Source organism: Rhincodon typus, chromosome 5, assembly GCF_021869965.1.
Source record: "Rhincodon typus isolate 14 chromosome 5, sRhiTyp1.1, whole genome shotgun sequence".
NCBI lineage: Eukaryota > Metazoa > Chordata > Chondrichthyes > Orectolobiformes > Rhincodontidae > Rhincodon > Rhincodon typus.
Window position 1 is genome coordinate 114,889,935 of NC_063336.1, and position 12,209 is coordinate 114,902,143.

Below are 12,209 nucleotides of genomic sequence, written 5' to 3' on the forward strand. Positions count from 1 at the left end.
TTTGTAGCGTGATGGCTGTGTATTACCATGAAAAGGTAGATGACTAAAACAAAGATTCAGTTAACATGTTGTAAATTATTCTAGTATGTTTTGTGTTCTGAATACCTGTTTGCAAATGCTGTAATTCCCAAAGTGGAAGGACGTGGAAAGGAATTATTTTCTTAATTTGAATAAAGGGAAGAGTTTGGACCTTTACACATTTTTCAGTATTTGGTGAGACAGTAATTAGATTGACACTGTTTTCCTTTGAATATTATGTATCTATTATTTCCAATCATGTGTATTTGAGAATATTAAGAATTTGAATGTTTAGATTTGACCGAGAGAAACCAAGATATAAGTTGATATTTGTGTATTGGTGCAGTCTTATTGTCTGTTGCATACCTAATTACACTATTTCATCCATCTTCCAAGGCAGTTGAGTCTTTCTTTGGTGCTAATCATTACTGTCATTTATCTAAAGCACTACTTAGGTATAGATATTTCAGTAATGAATGCCTTCAACTTGATCGAAGAGTAAATATGTAGGTTGAGGTTTTTAGTCTTGCTTCTGAATGAGTTATGTTGTCTCACTAGCCTGTTTCAACAGTGAAACCTTTCATCACTATGTTACAGAAGCAGCCAAGTATTCTTCTCTTTTTCTGTCTCAGTGACATCCTGCAAAATTCTTTTTCAGTGTGGTAAACCTTCCGTACACAAGAGCAGTAGGATGTTGAGAAAATTTAATGTGTTTAGCTGACATAATGCTGGAAATAAAATGGTGTAAGATTTTGGAGTTCTCATCCTCTGTGCTTTGAAGTCTAGCCAGCTTCTCCATTCAGACATACTTGGTGTCCAGAAAGCTGGAAAGTATCTCCTAATAATTTTTTTTTAAGAAGTTCACAAGCAGCCTATATTAATAGACAAGAAAACTTTATTGTGTGATGATAGATTTAAAATATCTGAATGTAAACCTAAAAGCATTAACACTTTGACTTTACTATTCACTTGTTTTTCTGTTATGTTGAAAGAATTGAACACAAATAATGTTCTTTATGCTTAGAATTTTATGCCTTTAATTTCATAAATTCATAAAAAGAATTTAACTTAGGTTTATTATTTTGAATTATAGAATCCCTACAGTGTGGAACCAGGCCATTGGGCCCAACAAGGCCCATGAGCATCTCACCCGCACCCCCCCACCCCCCCACCCCCTGGCATTTCCCACAGCCAATCCAGCCAACCGACGCATCCCTGAACACAATGGGCAATTTAGCATTGCCAATCCACCTAACCTGCACATCTTTGGACTGTAGGAGGAAACCGGAGCACCCGGAGGAAACCCATGCAGACATGGGGAGAATGTGCAGATTCCACACAGACACCGAGGCTGCAATTGAACACATGGTCCCGGCGCTGTGAGGCAGCAGTGCTAACCACTGAGCCACCCTGCTATTATGTGCTTTGGATTTGCCCTGAAAAAAAAGTATAGAGTATTATATAAGAATTAACATGATTCATTTCAAAATGTCAATCAACTATTGAACAAATAAGATACTGCCAAAATTTAAAACAGCTCACAAAGCATACAGACAGCAAATTCTCCTTTCTATGAATTTCCTAAAGAAGCTTTATATGATGCCTCAAATCTAGGGACCTTTCTTTTTATTTCTCAAACAAACTTTCTATCCACTTCAATACTATCGTATTCTCCACTTTTTCAAAAATTGAAAGAATTTTGTATCCTATTTGTACCAGTAATTCTAAATTTTCAGCATTTCAGTGTGTATCTGTGGGCCGAGATGAGCTCTGTGTTTATGGTCTGGTCTTTGTAGTGATGGAATGAATTAGGAACATTTGTAAGTTTTGAATTTTTACAGTATTATAGCCATAAGCAGTGTTAATTAAGTCTTGTTTTCAAAGTTAATTTAGTGCAAAAACAAATTTTGTGCAAGTTTTATGTAAATATTTTGATGTTTACAAGATATTTCAATATTTAAATGTCTTCCACATGCTTCACCATCTGGCTCTGAACTTGCTTTACTGCAGTGAATGTGTAACTGTGATGAATGTATTAAGTGTTTGATGGAGATTGTATTTCAGATTCTAGCATGATTACCTGAAACATATATTGGTACCTATAAGAGCCGACCTTGAAATGTGGTTTATGATTCGGGAAAAGAAGTTAGACTTCATTACTAGCAATGTCAATATTTGTAGATGTAGAAAAATATAGAGCTGAATGTACCCATTTTGAGTTGAATTTTTGATGAAGGAGATTCATAGCACCCTCCACTATGGCTTGGAGTCACCTTTCTCATGCAGTATTTCATACTTCATTCAATCGATAATGCACCTGGGTTCTCTGATGCACTTCTTATCTAATTGTGCAGAATGAGAGGTGGAATCGTTCACATTGCTGCTGCTGTACTTAAAAACCCAGCTGCATACCACTTCAAACACTGTGAACCAGGAACTGCACCTCACATTGTCGTGCTCCACTGTTATCTCTGAAAACGTGACTCAGAAACCAAAGTTCTCTCCCCACTTCGTGTACAGGGATTTGTAGATGTTGGTGGTGAAATAGTGGACAGGAGGATCATTCTTTTACATGCATACTGCCGCAGAAAGCCATGGTATTAGACATAACCAGACCAAATATGGGCCATGGTTAGTGCTGGGTCCTATGTAAAATGAACACCTAGCAGTAGAGAAAGATGGTTAATTATCTTCACGGGGGGTGAGGAGGATGGAGGCAGACATCTGCCTCCTAACTCCCTATGAACAGACAATTCTCGAACTGGTGGAGAACAGCACGACTGCTCAAGTTGGCATGGGAAAACCTCTATGTTCAGCTAACCAAGTAAGCATCATTGTGCTGTGCTGCTGTCCCATTAATACTGATGTTAAATCATTCTTAATCTGCACAACCTTTTTTATTCCTCTTAGGTAACTAATTATCTCTTATGTAGGCAACAGCAGCACCCAAAAAGAGGCCAGCCCTTCCACTTCAGAGAAGAAAGTCAGTGAACCCTCAGTGAATGCAGAGGTTTATAAAATCTTGAGGGGCATAAATAAGGTGATTAGCCAGGGTCATTTTCCAAAGTTGGGGGAGGGCAAATGGTTTAAGGTGAGAGGAGAAAGATTTAAAAAGGACTGGAGGGGCAACTTCTTCACACAGAGGATGGTACGTATATGGAATGAATTGCCAGAGGAAGTGGTAGAGACGGGTACAATTACAAAAGACGTTTGGACCGGTACATGAATAGGAAAGGTTCAGAGGGGTATGGGCCAAATGCAGGCAAATGGGACTAGTTCAGTTTGGGATACTTGGTTGGCATGGGCGAGTTGGACCAAAGAGTTTGTTTCCATGCTGTATGACTCTACGACTCAACCTGCACTCACGACCAGCTCAGAGACTTCTACCTCAGTGGGTACTCTATCTGGATTAGACTCGGGAACACAGTGTGGTGAGCACATTGCTGACACATGTCTACTGAGGTCTCTTGCACTGGAAGACTGCTGGAGACCAGGCACCTGCTCATTCTCAGGCAGAAGACAATCCCATGGTTTTACCCATTAATTTCTTGGTTAAAATACACTGATAAGCACAGGAACAGCAGGCTGGTTTGTCCCAGGCAGTTGATGAGCTGGATTGAAGGATGGAGCAGTCCACCATTGGTAACAGTACAATACTGGCTGCAGCATGTGCGCATCTGGCTGTTTCCATGGAGACTGTCATGGTGATTGAGGTCCGGCACACTAAGTACCTGCTGAATATGCATATGGATCAGAACTTGATTGCTTTGACCATAGGAACTCTGCATTAATGCCAAAGCAAGAGGGGGCCAGGAACCTCAACCTTATTCCAGGTGCCACCTCTTCTCAGCGAGACAGGTTGCTTCTCATATGGAAGAGGAACCAAACGAAGAACCTGCCAAGAAGCTACTTCTCAGGACTGTCCAGAAGCATCTAGGTGCCCATATTACCCTTCTTATTTCTGGTCAGCCTGTATATGAACAGGGCACTCTAAGTAGAACTGGGTCATTAGGCCAGAATTCTGTTGGGGATGACTGCCTAAGTCTTCCAGGTCAACAAGGCCAACCAGTGCACGAGCAGATAATCCCCAGGAAATGTCGGAAAGAGAACACAATTTCATTCGAAGTACTCCTGAGCGCTCATGTCAATCACAATGAAGTGTCATGTTATGCTTTGAGACAATGTAGCATGGTGGCTTCCCAGGGAGGTTCATTTCAGTACTTTTTGCTAATTCATGGGTATGGGCTTTGCTAGATGGGCTAGCATTTGTTGGAGAGGGAATGAACGTTTTGCATGGTTATTACACAGTTGACTTTAGACATAAGATGGCAAGGTTTAAACTTTGTGTTCTTGTGAGTGATGTGCAGCTCAGGCAGAGCCTGCAGAATTGTTTCCTTTTGTGATGCAGTCCTTGTGGCTCCTGTGACCTTTTAGGCACCCCAGTTCCATTGTTGCAACTCTTTGTCATCATTAATGTCCCCAAGCTATCCTTGGAGCCCATGGCTTTGTGAATTACCATGGCCTTGTTGACCCTACAGACTCTCCCTATGGAGAGACCAGAGCACTGGTGATCTTTGAGACATTCTCACCTGTCCTCTGTTCCCTGCTTCTTCCTGTCCACCCCCCCATCCCCTTCCCCCAGGCTCCAAGGTATAAAAAGAAAATTGGCAGTAGCATGCAAATGAGGCAAGTTGAGGGTTTACTGAGATGCAATTACATGGAAATAAGGAAGTGATACTTAGTAGTGAGATTCTGAAGTTAATGTTTAGCGTTTATAAGGAAAATTGAAAATTTTTTTCCCTACGTCAAGATTCTATTTTATTTCATTCTTGCTATATTTTTCCAACACTTTCTCCATTGCCCATGCCATGCCAGGGAGGAGAAAGTTGCATCCATTGTATGAAATGTCTCACACACAATACTTTGAGTTATTTGAGGAAATAATAAAAACAAGCTTGAATGCTGGATTACTTACTGACATGCAAGTCTAGCTCAATGGAGTGGCAACTCATTGTCAAGTACAGCATCAATGTTTTGCAGCTGTGTCTTTAAAAAGACTTGCGGCATGTATGCATCACTGGGATACCTCCTTGTCTGCAGAATTTCAAGAGCCTGAGGCAGCTCCTTGTATGGGCCCTACATACAAAGTTCTGGAGCCACTCCGTTCCCAATAATCTTTCATTAACATCATTTGTCAGTCTTTTATCTGCTACTGTCAGGAGCCAGCATGAAAATAGGCAGGAAAGGGACAGCACTTACCCAGTAATGAGACAGATAAGCCCTTGTTACCAAAAATGATCAGATGCTGTTATATTTTTTGTCAATGAACCTTTCTTGTTTTTCATTCATTTACAGGATTGGGTGTCACTGCCTGGGCAGGTCAATCCAAGAAATACATTGTGTAACTTTTCTTTGATTTGTGAGATCAAAGTACGAATGCTGGCAATCAATAGGTTGGTCCTGACACTGGGGGGAGGGCGTGGATTTTGTTAGATTACAAAGAATGGGAATGACAGTGGGAATTGATGAGCTGGGAAAGTTGGTAGGTGATAGAAAATGCTTGGTTGATCCAAGTTTCATTCACCTTTGCATGTGACAATGGGCCAGGATTCTTGTGAATGGTCCTTATAAGTACAAGATGAGAAGCTTCAACAAAAATGTATTTTTTCAGCAATAATCTTCAATTCTACCCCTCTAGAAATAAAACCTGGTGCTTTTTTTCTGATATATTTGTACTGAATCCTTTTGTTCCTTTCTGAGAGATTTCAATATCCATCACCAAAATTGGCTTGATGCAACATTAGTGACTAATCTGGCTGATTCTTGAAAGAATTCCAGACAGATTTATGAAAAAGTAGTGAGGGGACCAACACAAGAGGAAAACTTACTCACTAGTTTAACCAAATTTATCTGTTGTAGCTGCATCTTAATGATAATTTTGGTAGGTGTGACCAGTGTATAATCCTTGTGGGAGGAGATCCTTCTTCACACTTTGGACTCCTCCTTCATGTTGTGTAGCTCTCCCACCTGATGAATGGGATGGATTCAGAGCAGATCTAGCAAAGCTGGACATCTGTGAGCTACTAGTAGGCCATCAGCAGCAGTAAAATCGTATTTTAGCAAAGTCTGTAATCTTATGTTCCAGTCTACCTCTCAGCTAACCCCTTCCCTCCAATACTCTTACTATTATAATGAATCCAGCAGAGAGTCATCACGCAAAACTAGAAATGAGGTACCAACCTAGTGAAGCTACCACACATGCTACATGTGTGCCAACATTCGGAAGCAGCATGCTATGGACAGAACTAGGCAATCAGCAACCAACACACTAAAGTTCTATAGCATGCAGCATCCAATTGTGAATGGTGGTGGACAAATAAACAACCAACTAGAGGAACAAAACCAGAAGTTGCTGGAAAAGCTCAGCAGGTCCGGCAGCATCTGTGAAGAAAAAATCAGAGTTAACATTTCGGGTCTGGTGACCCTTCCTCAATCAAATTAGAGGAAGTTTTCCTACATTAAATAACTGAATAAGTAAAACTTAGCATGTGAGTGCAAAAGCTGAAGTGTTTGCAGTAATCTGTAGCTAGATGTTGATTAGATATTCACCGTGGTCTCCCCTAGATCAAAGAAAGCAGGCATCTGCAAATATTATTCATTCCACTTGATGGTAGGAAATGGATGAGTATACCAAAGATATCAGAGGTTTTGAATCCTGACATTGTCCTAGTAGTATCGCTGAAGCCATGCTTCAGATCTAGCTGTTCCATTTCAGTCACAACACAGGAAATCTTCCTGTTTGTCACATAGATGTCAGTTTACATTCTGTCCATTAAAAAAAGGATGAATCCAATCAAGCCAATCATCACCCTATTTGTCAAATCTCAATTATCAGTAAAGTCAGAGTTATACAGCACAGAACAAGACCCCTAGGTCCAACTCATCCATGCCTGCTCGATATCCTAACCTGATCTAGTCCCCTTTGCCAGCATTTGGCGCTTATCCCTCTAAATGCTTCCTATTCATGTTCCCACCCAGATGCCACTTAAATATCATAACTGTATCCGCCTCCACCACTTCCTCTGGCAGCTCATTCCATACACACACCACCTTCTGCATAAAAAGGTTACCCCTTAGCTCACTAGTAAACCTTCCCTCTTTCACCTTAAACCTATGCGGTCTAGTTTTGGACTCCTCTACCCTGGGAAAAAGACCTTGGCTATTCACCCTAACCATGTCCCTCATGATTTTATAAACCTCTATAAGGCCACCCCTCAGCCTCCGATGCTGCAGGGAATAAAGCCCCAGGCTATTCAGCCTCTCCCTGTAGCCCAAACCATCTAGGCCTGAAACGTCAGCCTTCCTGCTCCTCTGATGCTGCTTGGCCTGCTGTGTTCATCCAGCTCTACACCTTGTTATCTAACATCCTTGTAAATCTTCTTTGTCATCTCTTCAAAAAAAAACTCAATCAAGTTAGTCAGACATGACTTCTCATGCACAAAGCTATGTTGACTATTCCTAATCAGTCCTTGCCTTTCCAAATGCATGTAAATTCTGTCCCTCAGAATCCCCTCTAACAACTTACCCACCACTGCCATTAGGCTCACCAGTGTATGGCCTTTCTTAAATAGGAGCCCACCAATCTCTTTCCTAGCTTCCCGCAAAGTTCTGGGAAACACCTGAAATGGTCCCGGGGATTTCTGTACCTTTATGCATTTTAGGACCTCCAGCATCCCTTCTTCTGTGATATTAACTATAAGACATCACTATTTATTTCCCCAAGTTCCCTAGCTTCCATGTCCTTCTTCACAGTAAATACTGATGTGAAATTTTTGTTTAGTATCTCGCTCATCTCCTGTAGTTCCAAACATAGACGACCATGTTGATCTTTAAAGGGCCCTATTCTATCTCTAGTTACCCTTTTGCCCTTAATGTGCTTACAGAATCTCTTTGCATTTTCCTTAGCTCCTTGCCAAAGCTATGTCATGTCCTCTTTTGACCATCTTGATTTCCCTCTTGAGTATACTTCCAGTGACCTTATACTCCTCTAGAGATTCACTTGATCCCAGCTGTCTGTACCTGACATATGCCTCCTTTTCCTTAAACAGAGCTTCAATTTCTCTAGTAATCCAGCATTCCCTACACCTTCCAGCCTTGCCCTTCACATTAACAGGAACATATGTCTCTGAACTCTCGATCTCTCATGTCTAAAGGCCTCCCACATCCCAACTGTTCCTTTACCTGTGAATAGCTTCCTCCAATCAACTTTTGAAAGTTCCTGTCTAATACAATCAAAATTGGCCTTACTCCAATTTAGAACTTTAACTTTTTGTTCAGTTCTAGTAGTATTATAATCACTTGTTCCAAAGTTCTTCCCTACTACAGCTCAGTCACTTGCCCTGCCTTATTTCCCAACAGAAGGTCAAGTGTTGCTCATTCTCTAGTACGTACATCCACATACTGAATATGAAAGTCTTCTTGTACACACTTAACAAATTCCTCCCCAATCAAGCCCTCAACACCATGACAGCCCCAGTTTATGTTTGGAAAGATAAAATCCCCTACCATTACAACCCTATTTTTCTTGCAGATATTTGTGATCCCCTTAGATATTTACTTCTCAATTTCCCATTGACTGTTGGAGAGGACTTATAATACAGGCCCAACAATGTGATCATTCCTTTCCTATTTCTCAGTTCCACCCATATAACTTCACTGGATGATCTTCCAAGAATATCTTCTCTAAGTACAGCTGTAATGTTATCCTTAACCAAAAACACCACTCCTCATCCTCTGTTTCTTCCCTTTCTATAGTATCTATACCCTGGAACATTGAGTTGCTGGTCCTGTCCATCCTTGAGCCATGTTTTTGTAATAGCTATGATATGATACATTTTAAATTTAATGTTGATCTTGCTCTCTGTGCACCTTCTCTGCAGCCCTAACATCTTAACTCTTTTATTACCCTAATGCACTTTGTATGGTCTGATCTCCCTGTACTGCATGCAAAACAAAACTTTTCACTGTACCTAGGTACATGTGACAATAATAAATCAAATCAAATCAAATCCCAGTCCCATGTTCACAACCATGCCCTAAGTTCATCTGCCTTACTTGTCAGGCTTCTTGGATTGTGGTAAATGCAATTTAATTTATCAGTCTTGCTTTGTTCTCTGCCAAGCTCTTGTTTGCTTTGACTAGCCTCCCCTTATCTATTGTACCATTTTATTTTGAAGGAGGATTGTTGACCAGACACTATCAAGCACTCTGATACTTAAATTGTTCCCAAATGAACAAATGAAAAAGTACAGCACAGGAACAGGCCCCTTGGCCCTCCAAGCCTGGGCTGACCATCATGCCCTAATTAATCTAAAAACAAACCTGCCATATTTTGAGATAACAAGGTGTAGAGCTGGATGAACACAGCAGGCCAAGCAGCATCAGAGGAGCAGGAAAGCTGATGTTTCGGGCCTAGACCCTTCTTCAGAAAATTTCTGAAGAAATTTCTGAACTTCATTTTCTGAAGAAGGGTCTAGGCCCGAAACGTCAGCTTTCCTGCCCCTCTGATGCTGCTTGGCCTGCTGTGTTCATCCAGCTCTACACCTTGTTATCTCAGATTCTCCAGCATCTGCAGTTCCTACTATCCCTGCCATGTTTTGATCTGTATCCCTCTATTCCCTCCCTATTCATGTACCCATCTAGGTGCCTCTTAAATGTCTTCAACGCGCCTGCTTCCATTACCTTTTCTGGTAGTGCATTCCAGGCTGCTACCACTCTCTGCGTGAAAACCTCCCTCGCACATCTCCCTTAAACTTTACCCCTCTGACCTTGAACCTGTGCCCCCTTGTAACTGGAACTTCAACCCTGGGAAAAAGCCTCTGACTATCCATCCTATCTATGCCTCTCATAATTTTGTAGATCTCTATCAGGTGTCCTCTCAGCCACCGTCTTTCCAGTGAAAACAATACTAGTCTTTTTAACCTTTCGTCATAGTCAGTGCCCTGGAGACCAGGCAACATCCTCGTGAACCTTGTCTGTACTCTCTCAAAAGCTTCCACATCCTTCTCATGGATATTTACAATGGAACCTCCTAACAATGCAGTACCTCTCAGTTTAGATTTTATGTTCAAGTTATGATGTATTGCTGCATCGCTCCAAACTGAGAGTGCTATCAACCAAGTCAAGCTGATGAATAATAGGAACAAAACTTGAATTAATGATAAGTAAAGTGCAGCCATTATTTTGTTATGTTAAGTGATACTTGTTTAAAAAAAAAGTGAATGATCTGAAACATAATTTTGTTGGGCATTGTATCGTAATGTATCGTGAGCACATTTTTCTAGTAATTTGTTTTTGCATACTGTTATGACTGACTTAGGAGGGACAGGACTGAATCCTTGTTCCACTCCCCCATTGTTCACAACAAAGTTTGAATTTAAAAATGGAGATAATGATTCCATTTCAGACATATATAAAACAGAGCATCAGACACTAGTCAACTAGGTTCTTTAAGTGACATCCAAATAACTAGTTTATTGCAAAGAAACCGCTAAGCACAGATGTATTATATGCAGAAGGTAAGAACTGTATAGAGATATATAAAACTAATCTTCTTGAAAGTAACACAGGCGCGCACGCACGCACACACACACAAAACCTGCAGGAGGAAATCTTCTGAAAAAAATTTGCTAATGATTTTTTTAAATATGGAAGATTAAACAAGGCACAGTGAAATACAAAGGTACTTGGTACATTTATAATAGTATTAATGCCTGTTATTTTCTAATTCATTTTTAAACCATCTCATAATAATACTATTATTTTTGTTTTAGATCCACTGTTTATAACCATGACAAAAACACACGTAATTGTGGCCTCTAAAGAAGCATTTTACATCTGGCAATATCGTGTAGCCAAGAAACTCACAGCAATGGAAATCAACCAGGTAGCACGAACAAGGAAGGAGGGGCGGGAGAGGTTAGTGTTATCAATTTTTAGTGAAACAACAAAGTTAGCTTTATAGAAGGATGTGTCAGAGAAAGTTAGCATCAGCCACAGTTCCTTTTTTTTTATTGCTGGCTAGTGCCTCTACATGCAAAATAGATGTTGATTAAGGGCAGGCTAGATATGGTTGTAAATCTCCCTCTGATTTCTGTGCTGGCATTCACTGTACAGACTCATGCACAAAGAAGTGCCATTTGGAGAATTGATGCCTCCTGTGAAAATGTAACATAACATGAGTTGTTGTCTTTAGTAGAGAAGTTACTAGTTTAAAATTCACTTTAATGGCATTTGCAAAATGCTTTAGGTCAGAGAATTATGATCCTACTAAGCAGATAGCCAACATTCTTGTTGTCTTTAGTGCAATGAAGACATGCTTCAAAGTGAATTTTTAATGCCATTTATTTGGGACAAAATGTGTAAAATTATATCTGATGCAAGAGGGATATTTTCCTTTTCTATTGCTTCATTGTTGCCCCTCCCTACTGTCTGCTGTGCCAACATGCCCATGGCCTCATCCCTTCTCCCTTAGCTGTGTGATGTAGAGAATTGTACTCTGTATTCGGAGATTGGTTTTTAATCAAATTAGACTTGTAAAATGGACCTTGAAAACAGCTTTTAGGATGACATCTTAATTTTCTATTTTATTGGAATCTTAATAGCTAATAATTGATTATGACAAAATCATTCATGTATTAATTGTCTTTAAATTTAGTTGTAGAATAATGATTACTTTTTTTGTTGTTTATAAGTTAATATTTGCACTTTGGATACTCTGGCATCCTTAATTTCTTCGAGAGAAAATTTCTAACAAGAAACATGGTTTTTCTTTCTCATATGAACAGAATTTATCACGTTGATGATGAATCGTCTGTTGCAGGAGATGGTACTGTAGATTTCAGCAAAGCTTTGTCCGTAAGTGTTGTTTTTGTATTTGATGAAACAACAGTGCATCTTGTTTGTGTTGCTGGCTTATTTCTGGAAGAATGTCAGAATGTCATGGAGAGGTTAAAATATTTTGTGAAACATAACTAACCTGTTTATTTGCCTATTGATACTTTTACTTTACATTTCTATGACCCATTTTTGTGGGAGGAGTTTACTTTATTTGGGACCCTTATTTTAATTTTGACAACTTGAAAATCTGACAGCTAATTGAGAATGAGCAAAGCCAGCTGTTGAAGATCAGT

General features: G+C 40.0%; 1 protein-coding gene across 1 annotated transcript in view; it reads left to right on the forward strand.

Moving 5' to 3' along the window:
* The window catches only part of wdr35 (WD repeat domain 35), a 92,646-nt gene that overhangs the window by 35,806 nt on the left and 44,631 nt on the right, over positions 1 to 12,209 (forward strand). The window contains exons 12-13 of the mRNA XM_048597123.1: positions 10,851 to 10,995; positions 11,865 to 11,934. Of these exons, the coding sequence (XP_048453080.1) occupies positions 10,851 to 10,995; positions 11,865 to 11,934 (215 nt within the window). The remainder of the gene's footprint in view (positions 1 to 10,850; positions 10,996 to 11,864; positions 11,935 to 12,209) is intronic.